General features: G+C 35.1%; 1 protein-coding gene across 1 annotated transcript in view; it reads right to left on the reverse strand.

Annotated features, from left to right (window-relative positions):
- The window catches only part of NEDD4 (NEDD4 E3 ubiquitin protein ligase), a 99,479-nt gene that overhangs the window by 71,121 nt on the left and 6,805 nt on the right, over positions 1-21,553 (reverse strand). The window contains 1 exon segment of the mRNA XM_044660105.1: positions 6-56. Within this exon segment, the coding sequence (XP_044516040.1) occupies positions 6-56 (51 nt within the window).

Raw genomic sequence — 21,553 nt, forward strand, 5'->3', positions numbered from 1 at the left:
CTAACCATTAACTGGTAAAGAGGTACATCTACTTGACCAAGGAAATCATCTCTTGTCTAGAAGGAAAATAAGAAAAAAAATAAGACAAGAAATATGCCCAAATCCTTTAGCAATTTCAAAGTCAATTGAATTATTTTTTCATAGAAAAAAAATTAAATAAAGTTTATATCCTATGATGGCAAAATATTTCCTAATAGTAATACACACACACACACACACACACACACAGGCACGCTCGCACGCACATACACACACACATATATATATGATATATATATATATCATATATATATGTTGTTGCCTTTCTATTATGTATCTTGTGGACAATCTCTTCTCCCCAATTTTTCACTCATAGTCTTCCCTAGCTAAAGACCTCCCTATGTGACTGAGGAAAAAGGAAGACAGATGAAAGGAAAGGAAGAGACGTTACTTTAGACCTGGGGTATGTGAACTGGGTACAATGAAGAGTAGAATTCTCTGGAGAGAATTAAGATGTTAGGCTCAGGAATTCAGGAAGACATACTTCTCATGACCTCATTTGCTTTTCACATCACATCCTTCAGCTATTCTGAGGAATCATGGGTCTACACAAATGTGTTGGATTAGTGTGATCCAATTCTACTACCATAGCTTGGCATAGATGGAACTACTATAGAGTTAAATTACAGAGATCTTCTTTTTATTAGTGCTACCTTATGAAGGGCCAATTCTACACATAAATGAAGTCAACCTCAAATTTATTATAGTGGACAGCTAAAGCAACAAGGCCTATACCCCAAAGAGATCAAAGAAAAAGGAAAATGACCCATAAAAGACCCTTACATTAAAAAAATTATCATAATTTTTTGTACTAACTAATATCAACTTAAAGGGGTGCCCATCAATTGGGGGATTGCTTGAGATATAAGAAATGATAAAAGGGGTAGTTTCAGAGAAATCTAGGGACACCTGTATGAAATGATGCTAAGTCAAGTGAGCAGAATCAAGAGAACAATTTATACTATAACAACACTGGAAGCAAAAACAACTTTGAAAACTTCATTGGGGGCAGCTGGGTGGCTCAGTGAACTGAGTCAGGTCTAGAGATGGGAGGTCTTAGGTTCAAATCTGACCTCAAGACACTTCCCAGCTGTGTGACCCTGGGCAAGTCACTTGACCCCCATTGCCTATCCCTTACCACTCTTCTGCCTTGGAACCAATACACAGAATTGATTCTAAGAGGGAAGGGAACGGAAGGGAATAAAGAAAGAAAGAGTGAGAGTCTTTGCATAAGTGGTAAGAAAAGCAATGCTGAGAGTCATGAAGCCAAGCTATTTTATATTGTTTTTTAATCATCTTATATAAATTAGTATCATTTCCTCAAAAGAATCTCAAATTTTTATTATCTTATATTTCTGTTGTATCTACAACAGTGTTTAACATGGTTATAGTCACTTAATGATTTTGCTTTGAGTTGATCTAAAGCTTTATCAAACTGCTTCCAGTTCTCAGGCCCTGTGGTATAGGGCTAGCACATGGCAAAAGCTTAATAAATGTTCTAGACTGACAAAGCATTTATTTATTAAGCATCTACTCTGTGTCAGGTACTGTACTAAGCACTAAGAATACAAATATCTGAAAAAAAGAGTTTCTGCCCTCACAGTGCTTGAACATAAATGGGAACTAAAAAGAGGAAAGGGAGAGAGGTGAGGTGAAGATGTGGTCTGAGGAGTTGTAGACTGAGCCCAATTTGAAAAAAGCATGGCTGGTACAGATGCTTTGTTAAATGGAGGTTCGGGGAGAAACTCTACCAGTTGGAGGAAAAGTCCAAAAGGGTGGGTGGAAGTGATGCCCACATGAGAAGAAGGCTTCTGGGGCAGAGATAGGGGGGTTTATTTGAAATCTTTTTGACTGACTGACATGGGTGTATGGGTGTGTGTGGGGGCAGGTAATGTGATAGCTAGATTTCATGTTACATATTTCATTTTTTAAAGTGAGCTACTAATATTTTGCTAACTTTAAGATATAATACTATTATTAGCATGATCACAATCAATCATAATTCACAATTAAGTAATGAAATGGGCAATAGTCTATGTAATAAAGTACTCAATAATAATAGTAATGCAATTATGTAGTACTTTAAGGTTTGCAAAGTACTTTACAAATATTGTCTCATTTTATCCTCTCAATTACTCTGAGAGGTGGGTACTATTATTACCCCATTTTACAAATAAGGAAACTGAGAAGATGGACATTCAAGTGACTTACAGTCAAATAACTGTAAGGATGGGGGATGGGACAAAAAAAGCCAGAAGAAGGCTGTTGGTGACAGTTGGTAACAGTTAAGACCAGTTGGGATTGGGGGTAATTCTCGGGAGGAAGGAGGAAGACTTTCGGTGGAAGACTGAGAGAGGAAGGAGGTGAACATCTCAGCTCGAATCTGGTCCTGAGGGCTTCCTGAGGATCTTTCTTTGGACATTGATACACCTGATTCCCTAGTCAAAGGCATCCCATCACTTCTTACCAATCAAGACTTCAACCAACGAGTCAGCTAAGTTTTGGGACTCTATTTTGGGAACGATCTTTTGGGATCCTTCTCCCATTACCCAACCTTGCTGAGAGACCCTCTGGTCTAACTTACAATTATAGAAAAGGATATAAACAGAAACAGAAGAAGAAAGGACAAGGGGGGAGACTCCTAGGAGTGGGAACCCCAAAGGTTCCCACCCGAGTGAGACTCCTTATAAATAGAGAAGAGGGCACCCCAAAATCCCTCTGCCCTTCACCCCCTTCCCCAATCCCTATATTGATATTAATAAAAGCCATTTGTTAGTCAGATAGCATTCTGGAGTGCCTGAGAGACAAGGGGGAGGGGAATCACAGCTTGGTCTGGCTGCCTCCATATTGGAGCCAGACCACCCACTGTGAAGTTGACTGACCTCGAAGGAGGCTTGTGTGAACCCCGCCCTCATTCAGAATCAGATTGAGGTAACCAATATCTCACCTTATAGGGAAGTCTTGCCCCCTACTCCTGTGGGGTGGCACAACCATCCAGGTCACCCAGTTTCAGGGTGATACCCCCTCAAAGTCTCTCAGAGTATATATTCGGTGGGGGGAAGAAGAGCTAGAAGAGAGTCTCACCTCATAGACTCTATCTCTCCTCTATCATAACATTTGGGTACTGGCTCTGTTTATTCTTATATAACTAGTAAGTATTTGAGGCTAATTTGAATTCAGGTGTTCTTGACTTCATGGTCATCATTCTTTCCATTGTGCCCCCTAGCTGCCAATACTGGTGCAGGAGAGTGAGCAATTATAGACACAAAAAAGGTCTTAAATTCACTCTGAATAAAAGGACTTAAATTCATTCTGAACAACTAATGCCAGCCAGTCTGTAATGTTCGTTATAATCTCTCTAGCCAGCTAATTATTTCATATTCAGTAAATCAAGCATTGCTTAGCAAGAGTTATATCCTATATTAGAACTACATGAGTTCCTTCTATATAAGCAAATCTGTATTTGTTAAAGCTTAATCCACTTGGGAACTCCTCTGGAAAAAAAAGCATTTGAAAAGATTAGGCAATTTTAAAATTATCCTTTTTGAGGCAAATATTCTGGCCAATAAATAATGTTTTTCCAAGTTTTGAGGGGAAGAATAAATTTCTTCAAAATTGCTTAAAGTAACAACAACAAAAAATATGTGGAAGCAACTGCTAAGATATTATCAAATTTTACAAAACTCTTGACTACGGATATTGGTATCCTTAACTAAACAAGATAGAAACTTCTTGCTATTTCAAGAGGAAAGCCTTACTTTAAGAGAATCCTAACAGACATTAAATAACATATTTATAAAACAAGTTAACTCATGCCTGGGTTCTCCTACTTTACAAAGAGATTCTCTGGTCTAAATATTAAGTTCTTCTATTTTAAAATTATTTACTTTACAACAATTTGATTTATATACATTTCCCAAGAATATATTTTATGAATAAGCATATAAATACTTTTAGAAGATTTATATCCTTGAAATGAAAGGCTAAAGGAATATCCAAAGTTTTCAACTGGAATGTCAAACCTTTTACTTAAACTGTGTTTCTTAATGCTAGGAAAAAAATCTAATTTAAAATACAGAACATAAAAATGAATACTAGTACAGCACTGGTCTGGTTTTCAACTTTAAAAATTATTTTCCAATTCTTTTCTCTTATTCTCTGAGCCAGATGATTTCTACTTTACTATGGAAATAAAAACTGTAGATTAGTTTCATATGGAAACATAACAAAGCTTTTAATGACAAAATAACATAGTAAAGAAGAAAAAACATTCTTGTGTGTTTTTAAAAAAGAATTTCAGTAAAAGTTAGGCATTCTTTTGTCCATCATAAAATTAAAAGGTAGGTTATGAATGCATTGGTATCATCATGCATAAAGAGGCTACTGGTAAGTACATTAGGACTATATGGCTATAATAATATGTTATCTGTCCAAATGTTGAATTACTGAATTTTTTAGCTAAAATAGAACTCAGAGATAATTTATTGATTCATCTATATAGGTCACATGTTTCTAAAAGAGAATATTATATAAAGCAACTTTGTGTTTTAAGTTATTCTGTAGTAATGGGATAGGGCTTACTATTACTTTTATTACTTTGTTTTTTCTCATTAAATGCCACTGCTTTGAAATAATTGAGATTAATTTTATTAGTCTGCTAAAATATACATCAGTGTGGCTCACAAGTGGAGAATGACTCACAGAATACCCTTGAACCCATGGTAGATTTTCTAAAGGCCCCAGGTGAGATCCTGGGGTGACTTCAATGCTATATATAAACAACTAGAATTCTATACTTAAAAGAGATTCTATCAATGATTTGTTTAGATCTGTGATCCCATCTGGAATATCTTACTATAAGATAAAAAAATAACATGGCTATTATTAGACAAAAGCAGTATTTCCCTATAACCGTGATGGTGAACTGTTTAGAGATGGAGTGCCAGGCCCTGCCCCTACCACACCTCCCAGACTGAGTGTTGTGCTCCTCCCCTCCCACTACCCCCACGCCCCCGCCAAGTAACAGGCCCCTCACCCACAGATTGCCAGGTATGTCCTGCCTTCCTTTCCCCCACACATGGGAAGGAGAAAGCATTCCCACTGGGCTGCTGGATGGAGCAATGGGGGATGTGAAAAAATGTCATCAGGCACAGTGGAAAGGGCTGGTTGGTTGAGCAAGACAGAAAGTGCTCAGAGTGAGAGCAAGGCTCAAACTGGAAGTGGGGTCAGCTGAAGGTTCTGAGGACCGTATAGCTCATCGGCTCTCAGCCAGAATTCCAAGGGGGAGTTCATCCACTCAGCTCTCCTTGGTACTTGACTACAGTCATTCACAAAAACTGGGCAAAGCCTATTTTACAACTTAGGTACATGGCAGCCTCTGGACAAAGTTTTGTTTTGGTTTTTTTTTGCTGTTTTTTTTTCTCATTTCTTTTTTTGGGGGAACTGGTTTTTTAACATAGAAGTATTGTATAAATCCTACTTTTTTCCATTGTAGCTAACAGCACCACTGTAGTTAAACCAGACTGGTTTATTGTATCACTGATTAGCAATATTATAATGGAGGATTTAATTGATTATGGCAAGTTATACTATTTGTACCTTATTTATTATTCAAGTGTGTGCCTAGATATTGTAGACTAGCTGTTGATTTTGAGATAGCACAGCTGATTTTGACCATCACAGTGCTGATGTAATAACACATATAACAGTTTTTATGTTGTGAGGATATATGGCTTACAGGATAAGATGGTTGTCCTGTTATATGTCTTATAGTGTAAAGGTTATGATTGCTTGGTTCTTTAAAGACTCAGAGGTCAAACTAATGTTAAGAACCATGCAAGCAAAGATTGATACTTTAGAATTGTATGCACAAGGAAATGCTTATGGTCTTGCACAAGAGCATCAAGGGGAAGCTTCTGGTCATATAGCTAGTGGAAAAACTAAATTAGAACAGGAACAAAAGGCCCTAGAGAGTGAGTCAACCAATTCCTCTATTACCACTGCATGATTTGCCTATCATTAGGGACAATAATATATTTCACTTAAAAAAACACACTAGGTTCAAGGAAGGAGATATTGAGGCAATTAACTGAAGGTCACCTACATTTTTTGATGAACCTAGTAAATTAATTAAAGAAATGAGATCTGTCATTAAAATGTATGATCCAGATTTTAATGACTTTTATTTTGTTTTGGGACAAGTGTTATCTAAGAGGGACTGTGAGGAATTTATTGAGGAAACTAGAATGACTCAAGGATTGACCCCATGGCCTGAAAATTGGCATGAACTAGATTTAAATTCATTTGCAAATTACCAATTACTAAAACCAGCACTCAAATCTGTCTTGAAGACAATGGAAAATAACTCTCATCATCCTGTTGCATGGACAAAGTTTGAAAAGACTAGGCAGACTGCTCAGGAAACACCAGCTTCATTCCTTGACTGAGTGATTGAGGCCTCAGAGACACACTTAGGTCTCAACACTCAGGGAGAAAGCACAATTGAACACATTAAGAGAATTTTTGTGCAAAATTTGGTCCCTAATATTGGGAAATGTTTCTTGGATTATTGCCTACATTGGAAGTTGCTTTCATTAAACCAATGTAAGCAAAAGGCAACTTATGTATATGCCCAAGAGAAGGATAGATCCTCTGATGAGAAAGATGTGTTAATTGAAAGTCTGCATAAGCAATTGAAAGAGGCAAACAACAAAGCAAAAGAAAAGGAGATGGGGCAGCTGGGTAGCTCAGTGGATTGAGAGCCAGGCCTCAGACACTTCCCAGCTGTGTGACCCTGGGCAAGTCACTTGACCCCCATTGCCTACCCTTACCAATCTTCCACCTATAAGTCAATACACAGAAGTTAAGGGTTTAAAAATTTTTTTTTAAAAAAAAAAGAAAAGGAGATTGGTGAAATTAAAGTTGTAGTAGCACTAAGGGCTATACAACCATCAGATAGAAAGAATAGCACCTATAGAAACAGCAATAATGGTAGCAACAACAGATACCAAGGGCCTAAAAGATGTATCCTTTGCAATCGTATTGGTCACTTTGTACGGTAATGTAGGTTTAAGGATCAGTTTGACAGGCAAAGGAATAATAGAAATTATGGTTACAATAATAACAACAACAGGAGAAATAATTAGAATGGCAATAATAATAGCAATTATGGTTTTTGTCAACAAAATAATTTTATATGCTAGAATGCATGCTGCCAAAGATTGCAAGCCTCTCGCATGAGTGTAATGCAAGATTACATAAGAACTGGTAAGAGATCTAAGTTCAGCAAGGTTGTTGGAGGGAATACAAATCATGTTAATCAGAATAGAGGGACAACTTCATTATGAAGGTGTACTCAAAGTTCAAAAATTTTAAATCAAGTCGATGGGAATAAATTAAATATTGAAGAAATTGTGTGTATTAAAGAAAATGATAATGGTATTATGAATAATGGTAATAGTGTAATTAGTGTTAATAATAATTTGATTGGTGTTAATATTAATTTAATTAACAAAGGTGATAATTTATTCAGTGTTAATGCTAAATTAAGTGGTGTTAGTAGTAATTTGACTACTGTTGATACTAATTTAACTAGGATTGATAATAATTTGCTTGGTGTTGATAATAATTTAATTAGTGTTGTAAATAATTGTGACAAAAAGAAGAATTCTGTTGTACACAGTGTTGGAAATTCTAGTGATTGTATAATTGTGGAGAATAATGGAAATTGTGATTCGAATAAGTATAATTTGATATAAATAAGGACAATGATACCAAAATTGAGGTGAAAAGGACCAATGAGAGTGTTAAAGGTACAAAATCCTGGGAAAATTCTGTAATTCAAGACGATATTAACTTGGATGGATAGGAAATAGCTCAGATTTGTTCTGATGTTACTGTTTTAGCCCCGGTGTTGGAAACTTTCTAACCTCTCAATAGCACAGAACCACATGTGTCTGTAACTATTGGAAACCAGATCTATGAACTTCTGGTTGATACAGGAGTGAGTAAATCAGTTTTGCAAAGTTCTCCTGAGAATTGTAGAGCTGTTGGTACAATGGAAGTTGTTGGTGCTCAGGCAAACCTCAGTAGCCAAATTATAACCAAAAACGATAACTCTTGGACCTTTATCTGTGGAACACGTATTTCTCTGTATGCCTGAATGCCTAATGAACCTTTTAGCCTGAGATTTTCTATGTAAATTGAGAGCAACTATCCAATGTACTGATACTGGTGATGTATCTTTACATCTCCCAGAAGAATCTTTGAAGGCCTTTCCATTGCTATTCTTAGATTCCAACAATACAGAGGATGACTTAGGTACTATCTATCCAATACCCAAGGATATACCTAAGGAGTTGTGGTCAAGATCATCCACAGATGTGAGATTATTGAAATAAGCTACTCCAGTCAGGGTGAGGTCAAAGGAAGGACCATTTCCTTGTGTGCTTCAATATCCCTTGACTAAGAAAGTAATAGAAGGTATAAGACCAATCACTGAATCCCTAATCCAACAAGGGACAATTATACCTTGCTTTTCTGAGTTTAATATACCAATTTTGTCCATAAAGAAGCCAAAATTAGATGAAAATGGCCAACCTGTCTACCAATTTATTCAAGATCTGAGAGTAGTGAATGACTATGACATTAAAACACATCCAGTTGTACCAAGTCCAACTGCTATAATTTCTTCCATTCCAAGTCAGGATAGATTTATGCTCTGTGATTTTCTCTATACCAATCCACAAGGATTCTCAAAAAATTTTTGCTTTCACTTGGGAAAAAACCCATTGGATGTGGACTCATCTGCCCCAAGGTTTCACTGAATCACCTAGCCAATTCTCTTATTCTAAATCGAGATCTAAAAACAATCAAGTTTAAGGAGAGTAAATTGGTGTATTTTGTGGATGACATTCTTTTAGCATCCCCAAATGCAAAGGTGTGTCTTAGAGACAGCAAGATTCTTTTGATTGAATTATACAAGCAAGGGCATAAAATATACAAGGCTAAATTACAGTGGGTTTTGCCATGTGTGCAATATCTTGGATTTGTGTTTGTCAAAGGGTTCCAGAAGTATCACGCAAAAGAGAATAGCTGACATCCAGAAACTGAGTGCACCTAAAACCAAGAAGCAACTCAGAGCTATTCTTGGAACTACTGGTTTCTGGTGGCAGTGGATTCCTGGATACAGTGAGATCACTAAGTGTTTGGCAGATCTAACCAGGAATACAGAACCAGAACCTCTGAAACTAAAGCCTGAACATCATATAGCCTTAAATAAGCTTAAAGAAGCCATTTTACCTGCCCCTGTGTTGGGAATGAGAAACCATTTCAGCTGTTTCTTAATGAGACCAAAGGTATAGCTTCTGGTATACTTACACAGACTTTAGGACAAAGTTATCATCCAATTCGATACTATAGTTTTCAACTTGATCCAATAGCTGTGGGTACAGTAACCTGTCTAAGGGGGGTAGCAGCAGTAGCTGTGTTAGTCCAGAAGTCAGCTGATCTAATTTTGGGATGTCCTTTAACACTCTATTGTTCACATCAAATAGAGGCACTAATGAGGAAATTTCATACTCAAGCTTATTCAGACCAGCGAATTGCTAAGTATGAAATTATTCTCCTGGGTAGTGAGAATATCCAGTTAAAGAGGTATAGTGTACTAAATCCAGCTATACTTCTTCCTGATTTGCCAAAGAACAGTGAACCATTGCATGAATGTGTTGAAGTAGTAGATCTAGCAGATATGCCTAGGATGGATTTAAAAGACACTCCAATTGAAAATCCTGACTTAGTATTATTCACAGATGATTCATAATATTTGTGTAATGGAATCAGATGTACTGGAGCTGCAGTTGTCACAGAATTTAAGACACTATGGTATGGCTCATTACCTAGTAATCTTAGTGCACAGGGTGCAGAATTAGTGGCACTGAAGCAAGCCTGTCTTCTAGCTGAAGGTAAAAGTGCAAATATATACACAAATTCTCAATATGCATTCTCTGTTTGCCATGTAACAGTAAAGGTCTGGAAACAAGGTTTTATTACTGCATCAGGAAAACCAATAGAGCATGTAAGAATAATAACTGAGTTGTTAGAAGTAATACAAAAGCCTAAACAGCTAGTGGTAATCCATTGCAGAAGCCATACTTCTGGTAGAGATTTAGTCTCTAAAGGTAATCACAGAGCTGATATCACTGCAAAGTTCGCTGCCCAAAATGCTCCAATTTATGTAATGAACTTAACAGCAATTGAATCTGATGATCTAGAAAAAAGCATATATAGACTCAGAAATCAAGAAATGGAAGGATAAATTTGGAGCAAGGAAAGAACATAGGATATGGATTACTGATACAGGAAGACCATTGTTACCAAAAGATTTATATACCTATTTGTTTCAAGCTATCCACACAAAAGGTCATTTTTGGTACACAAACTATTGTAGATTCCATCAAGAAGCAATGGGTTGTGCCAGGAATAAGTACTGTTGCAAATAAGAGTTGTAATAGTTGTTTAGTCTGCCAAAAGTTTAATCAAAGTGCATTCAGAAAGAAAGGTTTGGGTGGTAGACCTTTAGCATGTTGTCCATTTGAGAGTTTGCAAATTGATTATATCAGCATGCCTAAAGCTGGAAGATACAAGATTTGTCTTGTAATTCTTGATAGACTAACTAAATGGCCTGAAGCTTTTCCATCAAATACCAACATGGCAAGCTTTGTGGTGAAAGTGTTGCTCAAGGAAATTGTTCCTAGGTTCTGTGTATCTCTAACCATAGATTCAGATAAGGGATCTCATTTCACTCAAGATATCCTTAGAAGAGTTAATAAATCTAGGAATGGCACCTAAATAGCATGTTCCTCATCATCCACAAAGTTCAGGTCAGGTGGAGTGTATGAATAGGGAAACCAGAACATTGGCAACAGAGCAGAGTTGGGTAGGGCCTTATACAATTGTATTAGTTTTACCATCTTCAGTAAAGGTATTAGGTAGAGATTCGTGGTATCATTCCCATATTAAATTAGCACATGGTATAGATAATGAAAATCTGGAAATTGTTAATAATGAAAAAGAAGAAGAAGAAATTATAAAATTGAGATCTTCAGTCAATTAGAGTTTGTAGTCAGAAAGTTCAGCAAGGAGAGGACCATTCCAGCAGAAGAGGACATGGATGAAGAGGATTCAGGATTCAGAAATGTCCATAAATTTCTGGACATTGTACTAAGAATGATGAACTTAAAAACTGAACCAATTAAGACTTTGTTTTAAAAAAGAATTTCCAAAGAAGAGGATTAATCATGAACTTAATGGATTAAATCAGTGATGGGAAAACTTTTAAAGAGGGGGCCAAAGGAAAGGAAAGGAAATGCTCATCTGTCCATCTGTTTCTATAGGCAACTCTTTCGAAATTTCATTGTATTGTATCCTACTCATTGTATTCATCAGATTAGGAATAATGTCATGCGGCTGGATAGAACATTTCAGGGGGCCGCATCTGGCCCATGAGCCTTAGTTTGCCCATCACTGGACTAAATGGTTCAGAAGGAATTTGGGTAATATAAATAGTATCACTACATACTCATATACATCCAACATTACATATAACTATCAAGAACTTCAGTGGAGAAATGGAGAGAAGAGAAGATTTCTTTGAGGAAAATCATAAGAAGAAAGGAAATCTGAAGTTTTGGTAGGTATCATACATCCAACAGTAACATATTGCAACACAACATAACAAAATAACAACGTAACAAAACAGATACATAAAAACACAAACAAGTTAGGATACATTGTCTTCCTTATGGAATAGAGCAATATGTAAATACTAAAAAAATTAGAATTAGCTATAGGATAAGTAAGTACTAACAAAGGATAGTTAGTTACTAACAAAAAATAGTCATTTGGGTAGTATTTATTTAGACTAATATACTAATAACATTGGGATAGTTTAGGATAGTTTAGTGAGATAGGGAATAGTATATAGATTAGATTAGAGAAAAAGATAAGGTATTAATGTACATTACAGTGCAAATACAATAAACATAACAAAAATTACATTACATGAAGTACATATATACTACAGATCTCATATCACAAAATCATGTAAATAGATGTGTAAATAAGTATAAATAGTGTATATATATTGTAAATTGTATTATAGTGTTAAGTATTATATATATGTAAAGGGTGTAGATATGTATATTTGATATGTATGTGTTATGCATACACATACATATATGTCATACAAGTATATATTGTGTATATATTGTATGTATGTATCATATGTATATATGTAAATTCTGTGAATGATTAATTTGATATTAATTGAGTTGCAAATATTTAAATGTAATTTGCATAAGTGAGTTTAATGTTTTGTATTTTGTTGTAAAACTTATGCAATGTTGTTAAATATGTATTTTCCAAATTTTTTTTTTGCATTTATTAATTGGTAGAATTTTTCTGTATTAGTATGAGTTGTGTTTAATGTTTTGCTTGAATTTTGTGTTGACATTTCAAGTTTGTTGTTCATTTTGTTGAAAATTTTGCTTTGTTACTTGTCACTTAGTACTTTGAATTATGTAATTGGTCGTTGTATTTTTCCCTTTACCTTTCCTTGTTAAAATCCCTAGAGTAGGGTAGAGTAAGGTAGTGTTAGATAGGATAGAGTTAGTGTAGTTTGTTTGTTATTTGGGGTTAGAATATTAGTTTAGTTTTTAGTACTCAAAAACCAAAATATTGTGTGAAATACTATTTTGATTTTGTGCAAAGGGGGAATTGTTATTACAGATAATTTATAAGACAGATTATAAAATAGCAATAAGAAAGTTAAGATAGATATACATATATACATAGACAGCTAAAGGAAAAACCTTGACTGGCAGCCATGGACATTCTATATAGAATGCAGGAGAGAGAAGTTGGAGAGAGTGGAAGCTGACAGGGTTGGAAGGAGGAGTGAGTACAGCTGTTATCCTGCATGCTGAATTTCTACAACCTGTGAACCTTTTGGATAAGTTGGGAGTGACCAGCAAACAAGAGCCTAGGTTGAGAGAGGGTTAAACCTCTGCAATTTGGTGGACAAACTGCAGATAGTCTTTCTCCCTAGCCCACTGGATCTACTGGTTGACCAAGGATTTTGTTCCTGTGACCTTATTCATCAAGGGATCAGCTTGGACCAGTGCCGTGAGAAAGCCCTTTGCAGTCCCTCCAATCCCAGTCAGGGTGCCTGCTTGTTAGTGTTAGTGTGAGAGGGAAACCAGACTAACTCCTACATTCTAATGACAGTTGATTGATTTTCCTGATAGATAAAACTCACCCATTTCTCTTTACCTTAATATCATTAAAACTTGTTTTCTTACACTTCTTGTTATTCCTCCTCTACAACCAAAATATCCCACAGTAAAGTATATTGGATATCCCTGGTTAGTTAGAGGGCAGTTAACTACCAACTGCCATTCAGCCAGTTCAGTGTTTTCATCACTACCTATTCCCAAATTCAGTCCTTTCCTTGTGGGAGTGGGTATGTTCCTTTTTGTGTTTATTTATAGTCTGGCAGTTGTCCAAACTCACCCAGAAGTAGTCCTTCTATCTTATTTATTATTTTAGGGGAAAGGGATCAGCTCTGCCTGAGTCCCTCTGCCTTTCTAGTAACAAACTGGGGGAAGGAGGGTGACCATGTGTCCACAGAGAGTGCTCTACATACCATCTTTGGTACCCATGCCATAGGTTTGCCATCAATGCCCTAGAAGTTATACTCAAACACTTGTTAAGAAAGAATCTGGGAAACAGCTAAGTGGCTTGGTGGATTGAGAGACAGTCTTAAAGATGAGAGGTCCTGGGTTTAAATCTGACCTCCTAGTTCTGTGACCCTGGGCAAGTAAATAACTCTTCCCCTCCCCCATTTCCATTGCCTAATCTTTACCACTCTTCTGCCTTGGAACCTATACATAGTATTGATTCTAGAACAGAAGGTAAAGGTATATATGTATATATATGTATATATATGTATAAAATTTACAAAAAGAATTTTTTGATGATAAATGTGATAATTTTACATGCTTTCTCCTAAATTCACTCTACATTCCATCTGCTTATCTCTGGAAACCTGAAATTTGCCTATTCTGTAGATCTCTAGCTTTGGCTCTTCCCTTTTCAATTAAGCGACTTTATTTGTTGTTAATTAGGTAAAAAAATTTTTTTTTTTACCAACCTTCCTATTTCTACTCATTTCCAGCAATTTATGGACTCTTTCCAAACTACCTACTTAGGTCTCATAGCCAGGACCCTGGAGGCCAGTCCAGGACAATTATACCTTGTTTCTATACTTTGATGGCAAGCGATATATAACAACTCTGTTTTGAGGGTTAGGGATAGGAGGGAGTACAACTAATATTTTTTTTAAAGGAAGTAGGATAAAGTACTTTATTTGTTTTTGAGTTTCTTCTTGATTACTTTTAATATTCTGGTTGGTGAATATGTTCCTTCTTCCAAAATAAGTCTCCAAAGGTCATGGAGAAGTCAGTGGACTGGAATGAAAAAGAGAGTAAATTTGGTAACAGACAACCAATGCCTGAATCAGAGTTTTTCATCTATAAATCGGAAAGGTAAGACTGGATAATCTCTAGTGTCTTCCAGCTCTAAATTTTATGGAAAGGGACTAGAATTAGCCATTAGGATATATGAATAACATAACCTCAGACTCCTTATTTAGACCTGCTTCACCTTTCTGATTTTGGCAAAGTACAGTTTACAATCAGGCATTCAGATAAAATGGAAGAGATGCCATCTAAATGAAGAGGTGAGAGATACCTAATTTGCATCATGTTTGTATTTTTTCCAGATCTTGTTCTATATTATGTATCATGTTTAAAGAGAGTATTCAATAATATGTTATTAGAAGATTAATTTTCATAGGGAAAGCATAATTTAGTAAGTAAGCAGGCTAATACTATTTTTGACTTAGTTAATGATACCTACAGGAGGCTGGATATTTCAATTTTGAGTTGATAACCTCAGAAGCAGAACATAAATTTCAGAAATAGTATTTATATTTTTTTCTTTTTATTATGAAAGAACATAAAAACAGCACTGTATATTAAATTGAATTTATTATGTCCAACTTGTTTTTTTAACTTTATTTCAGATGTCATAAGGTAATTCCAACATTGTTCTGCCTCTTTGTATCTACTTCCTTGCTTCTGCTTTCTTTTGTATATAGTCAGTGATTCTTTTTTTCTTCCTAATTTTTTAAGCATTACCATTACTAGTTTTCAGTTATTCAGTTACATCCAATTCTTTGTGACCCTGTGACCAACACTGTCCAAAGATTGGCACTCTGACAGGGGTCTAATTACTCAAATATACAAGGAATTAAAGCAATTGTATAAAAAATCAAGCCATTCCCCAATTGAAACAAATGGATCTTTACATAAAAGATAAATGGCATATTTTTAAAAACAAGAACAAAAGTTATTTGTAACTGAGATAAACTAGAATCCTTTCTAATGAATTTGGGGACTTAAAAAAGGGTATCTATTGCTACCACTTCTACTTGAACTAGTAGAGAAAAGTAGGCTAGAGCATTAAGATAAGAAAAATAAACTGATGAAATAATCATAGTCAAAGGAGAAAAAAATTATCCTTTTGATAGTATACTTAAATAACTCTAAGTGTTAATTAAAAATAAAATTGAAATAATGTAGCAAACTTGTAAGATATAAAATAAATCCACAAAATAAGCACATCTATTTTATGAATAAAATCTTGAAAGAAAATTTAGAAAGAAAAATTTCACTTAAAATTAATGTAGAATATATAAAATATCTGGGAGTATACGATCCAAGATATGCACCAGAACTAGGCAGATGAAACAAAAGAAATTGTTCAGAGAAATATAGACCTAAATGAATGGAAAAAAATCAATTGCTCAAAGGTACCCCATCTGATATAAGAAAAATAATAAATTACTTACATGAACTTACTCATTCAATGCCAGACCAAACTACCAAAAGAATCTTACAGAAAAAGAAAAATAATAACAAAGTTCATAAGAAGGAAAAAAGGTAAAAAATTCCAAGGGAAATAATAAAAATAAATGGCAATGAAGGGAGTTTAATAGTGCCAGATCTCAAATTTATACTACAAAGCAGTAATTATTAAAGCAATTTAATACTATTCAAAAAATAAAGAAATTGATCAGTGGAACAAATTAAGTATACAATATGCAGAAGCAAATTTATCTAGCATTCCAGTATTCAATAAACATAAAGACTCTAATTACTGGGAAAAGAACTCAGTATTTGATAAAAACTCCTGGGGAAATTGAACAGCAGTATGGGAAGTTGACTAGACTAACAACTCATGTCTTATAACAAAGATAAACTCCTAGTGGGTACAGATCTAGATATAAAAAGATAATTATAAACAAATTAGAGAAACATAGCAGGTAGGGTAGGTAGAGGGGGTGAAGAATTACCTATCAGATCTAGGAAAAGGAGAAAAGTGTATGACAAAATAAGGAATACAGAGAATCACAAGAAGACAAAATATAATTTTGGTTACATAAAATTAAAATGCTCTTATATAAACAAATCCATTATAGCTAAAGTTAAAAAGTAAACAATTAATTGGAAAAATGTTTGCATTAAGGTTATCTGATAAATGTCTCATTTCCAGCACATATAAGGAATTGATTCGAACTAATAAGAAAAAGAGCTATTCCCTAATTGATAAATGATCTAAGAACAAAAACAGATAGTTCTGAAGAGAAGAAACTCAGGTTTATCAGCAATCATAAGAAAAAAACTTTATGTCATTACCAGTTTAAAAAATGCAAACTAAAGCAGTTCTTGGATTCTACCTCACACTGACTGACTGAAGTGGAAAAGATGAAAAATAGCAATAATAATAAATGTTGAAGTGGTTGTGGGAAAATAGGTACATTGATGCGGTGATGGTGGATCTATGAATGTATACATAAAACCATTCTGGAAAGCAACAGGATTTATACTTTTAAATTGTCATGTACACTACCATTAGACCTAACCCCAAATAGATAAGGAAAGAAGAAAATGTCCTTTATGTCCAAAAAATACTCATAGCAGCTCTTTTTCTAATGACAAAAATAACTGGAATCTAAAGGGATGTCTAATAAATGAAGAATGGTTTGATAAAATTGTGGCATATGAATGTGATGAGCTACTATGGCACTATTAAAAGTTATGAAATAAATTATTTCAAAAAGATGTCAAATAAAGGGTAAAAAATAAGTAAATTAGAAAAATGTACTTAATAGATTTAAGATTAAGGGAGTAGTTTATAACCAAGCAAGAGATGGAAGGAATTATGAGAAGTAAAATATATACTTTTAATTACATGAAATCAAAAAGCTTTTGTGCAAACAAAATGAATATAGTAAAAATTAGAAGGAAAACCAGAAACTAGGAAAAAATATTTTACAGCAAGTTTCCCTGAGAAAGACCTTATTCTCAACTATATAAGGAAATGGACCAAATTTCTAGAAATAGCCAATCCCCAGTTGATAAATGGTCAAAAGATATAAATGGGCAGTTTTCAGAAGAAATAAAAGTTATCAATAATCACATAAAAATGCCCAATCACTACTGATTAGAAAAAAATGTAAATTGTAGAGAAAATGCAAATTAAAACAATTCTAAGATATCACCTAACACCTATCAGATTCGCTAACATAGCAGAAAAGAAAAATGACAAATGTTGGAGAGGATGTGGACAAACTGGGACATACAAATTGTTGGTTTAACGTGTGAACTAATCTAATAACTCTTCTGGAAACAATTTGGAACTACACCCAAAGGGCTACAAAACTGCATATACCCTTTGATATAGTAATACCATTATTAGGTCTACATCACAAACAACCCAAAGAAAAAAGAACTTATACATACAAAATATTTATTGCAGTTCTTTTTGTGGTGGCAAAGAATTGGAAATGAAGGGGATGACCATCAATTGGGGAAAGACTGAAAAAGTTGTGATCTATAATAATGATGAAATACTATTGTGGTTTAAGAAATGATGAGCAGATGCAGAGAGGCAGAGCCAAAATGGCAGAGTAGATGCAGGGATTCATCTGATTTCTACTAAATTACCCTCCAAAAAGCAGTGATATAATACCTCAAAATGTATTCTAGGGCAACATAACCTGCAAAAAGACAATGTGAATTAATTTTTCAGCCCAAAACAACTGAAAAGGCCAGCACAAGGGATCTGGTGCACCACAGTGGAGACAGAACACAATGAGCAAGGGCAAACCCCAACAAGGAAATAGCCTTTGGGTGTAGCTGAAGCAGCAGCCAAAGTGTCTGGAAATTTCCAGCCACAGAAGAAGGGTCAGGCAACTTCTCAGAAGGAGATTACATAATCAGAAAAAGAGCATAGACATCATCTTTCAAGAAATCATCCAGGAAAATTACCCTGATATTCTAGAACTAGAGGACAAAAAGGAAATTGAAAGAATCCACCAAACACCTCCTGAAAAGAGACTCCAAAAAGGATAACTTCCAGGAATATCATAATCAAATTCCCAAACTCCCAGGTCAAGGAAAAAATATCCAGGAGTCAGCTGGGTAGCTCAGTGGATTGAAAGTTAGGCCTAGAGACAGGAGGTCTCAGGTTCAAATCTGGCCTCAGCCACTTCCCAGCTGTGTGACCCTGGGCAGGTCACGTGACCCCCATTGCCCACCCTTACCACTCTTCTATTAAGGAGCCAATACACAGAAGTTAAGGGTTTTAAAAAAAGAAACAATTCAAATATCAAAGAGCCAGAATTAGGATAGCACAAGACTTAATAGCTTCTACATTAAAGGACAGAAGGGTCTTGTATATGATCTTCCAAGGGGCAAAGAAGCTAAGACCTCAACCAAGAATCACTTCCCAAGCAAAACTGAACATAATCCTTTAGGAGAAAAATGGGTATTCAATGAAATAGAGAACTTTCAAACATTCCTGATGAAAAAGCCAGAACTGAATGGAAAATTTGGTTTTCAAATACAAAACTCAAGAGAATCATAAAATGGCAAAACAGTAAAGAGAATCAAAAGACATAGATAATGGGTGAGGATGTGAGTTGAACATGATGGGATGATATAAAAAAATTAGATAAAATTAAGGCATGAAGAAGGAAAATGCAATGGGAAGATGGGAAAAGAAAAAATAGAATGAGGCTGTTGACATGGAATCTAGAAGCCCCCAAACTTGTAACCTAGAAAGATTTAATGAACCCTAGTTTACTTGGCTTAACCTTGTCACATGAGAATTCCTCCCTGAGGGAAAATACAACTTCACTAGTCTCAGACTAACAACAGACCTTATTTAAAGCCTGAGTGCTCAGAAGTGGAACAGGCTACTTCAGTAGATAACAGGTTCTCCCTTAACTAGAAGTTTGCTAACATTCTGAGATAACTTTGTAAAAAGGATTTTTATTCAGGCATGGGTTGGCATAAAGGGTAGTAAGCTAATCAATTCTTTACCTCTTTCCTACATTTTCCCCTCTTTATTATCACTACTTTGATGTAATAAAGGTACTAACAGTCTCATAATTTAATTCTAATTATTACAGTAAAATATAAATGCTTATTCCTTCCCTCTCCTGAATCATTTCTCTAACCCAGATTGACAGAGGATAAGATACAGGAAAATCTAAAGACAATGGGGATGGGGACAATGTTGAGCTAGAAACATGCCCAACACTTTAGTGCTTAGGAAAGACTCTACCCCAGAGCTAGATGAGGTCTGAGCCATAAGCCCATCATCCAGGCCCATCCTAAGGTACTGCTATGAGGACAGGAGAAAAATGGCACCTTTGTCACACACTACCTAGTTCCAGGTGACAGACACAGCATTAACAATGGAGTGGAATTCCCAGTTAGGGAAGTCCTGGCAGTATACTAAGAAAGAAGGAACTTCAGTTCAGTAGCAAGAACTTGGGAGTCTACAATGCTGCCCCTTTGAAACAATATTTGTCTAGCTGGATGGTAGGAGCTAAATCCAATAGCAGTCTATTCTTGCTCAGTCCCAAATGCAGAATATGAACTTGAAGAATTCAGATCATGGTATAGCAATAAGATTTTGCCCTGAATCATATCATTCTGGGAGTAATGTAGGCTTGTAGGTCCCTAGCCTGTTCCTAAGATCTGGGAATAACTTAATGCTCAGGACTCCAAGAAAGCAGCAAAAAGACCAGCCCAGATCTTCCCTTCAGAAATACATAGAACTTAGCCGTAGCATCAAGTCCAAATTTGGGAGATAGGTTGGAAGAAGGAGTAAACAGAAAAAGAACTCTATCATAAAGAGTTATTATGGTGGCAAAAAGACCAAGATCCAAACCCAAAAGAGAACCATTCCAAAATGTCCCCAAACAAAGCTTCAAAGGAAAATATAGCCTGTGCAAAAATTTAGCTAGTATTCCTAGAAAATGAAGCAAAAGTTTTAGAAAAAAGAATTAATTTTTAAAAATGAAATGAAAGTAATGGAGGAAAAACCTGGAGAATAAATGGAAGCTGTGGAAAGAAGAAAGAATTGGTAAGAGAATTAACAGCTCTGTATAAGAGGTATAAAATCTTACACAACAAACTCTCTGAAAATGAGAATGGGCCAAATAGAAGCCAATTAACTCAATAAGACAATAAGAAATACTAAAATCAAAAGGCTGAAAAAAATTTAAAAATGTAAGGTATCTCAGAGCAAAGACAACTGACCTGAAAAACAGATTATGGAGAAAAATTAAAAATCACTTAACTATCTGAATGCCAATGCCAAAAAAAGAAGCTAGACATCTTAAGAAATCTTATTTAAAAAACTGCACAATTCTCTTAGAACGAGAGGGCAAGGCATACAAATCCACAAGTCATCCTCTAAAAAAATTCTCAAAATGAAAACTCCCAATAACATCTTAGCCAAAATTCAATTTCCAAGTCAAAGAAAAAATAATGCAATCAGCCAGAAAGAAAGAATTCAAGTATTGAGAAACCACAGGTGGGATCACATATGATTTATCAACCATCGCTATAAAGGAGCAGAGAACTCAGAATACAGCATTCCAAAAGGCATAAAATATTTAGGCTTATAGCCAAGAATAACTTACTCAGAAAAAAAACCTGAGTATAATTCTACAGGGGAAAAACTGTATTTTTAGTGAAATAGAGGATTTCTAAGCATACCTGATGAAAAGACCAGGACTACATAGAATTTTTAAAGTAGAAACATTAAAAGACAAACATGAATAAATAATAAATTACTAAACAAGGATAAACTACTTACATTCAAATATGTGAAGATGTTTAAAGGTGTTCTCATGGAACACTATCATCAGAGGCCATAGGAGGAGTCCAATTAGACACAGCATTAGAAGTGGTTATTATGGCATTGCTGGTGGAATTGTGAATTGATCCAACCATTCTGGAAGGCAATTTGGAATTATGACTAAAGGGCTTTAAAAAGAATGCATGTCCTTTGATCCCAAAGAATTTTTTTTAAA

The sequence above is a fragment of the Gracilinanus agilis genome, chromosome 2 (genome assembly GCF_016433145.1).
Source record: "Gracilinanus agilis isolate LMUSP501 chromosome 2, AgileGrace, whole genome shotgun sequence".
Lineage (NCBI taxonomy): Eukaryota > Metazoa > Chordata > Mammalia > Didelphimorphia > Didelphidae > Gracilinanus > Gracilinanus agilis.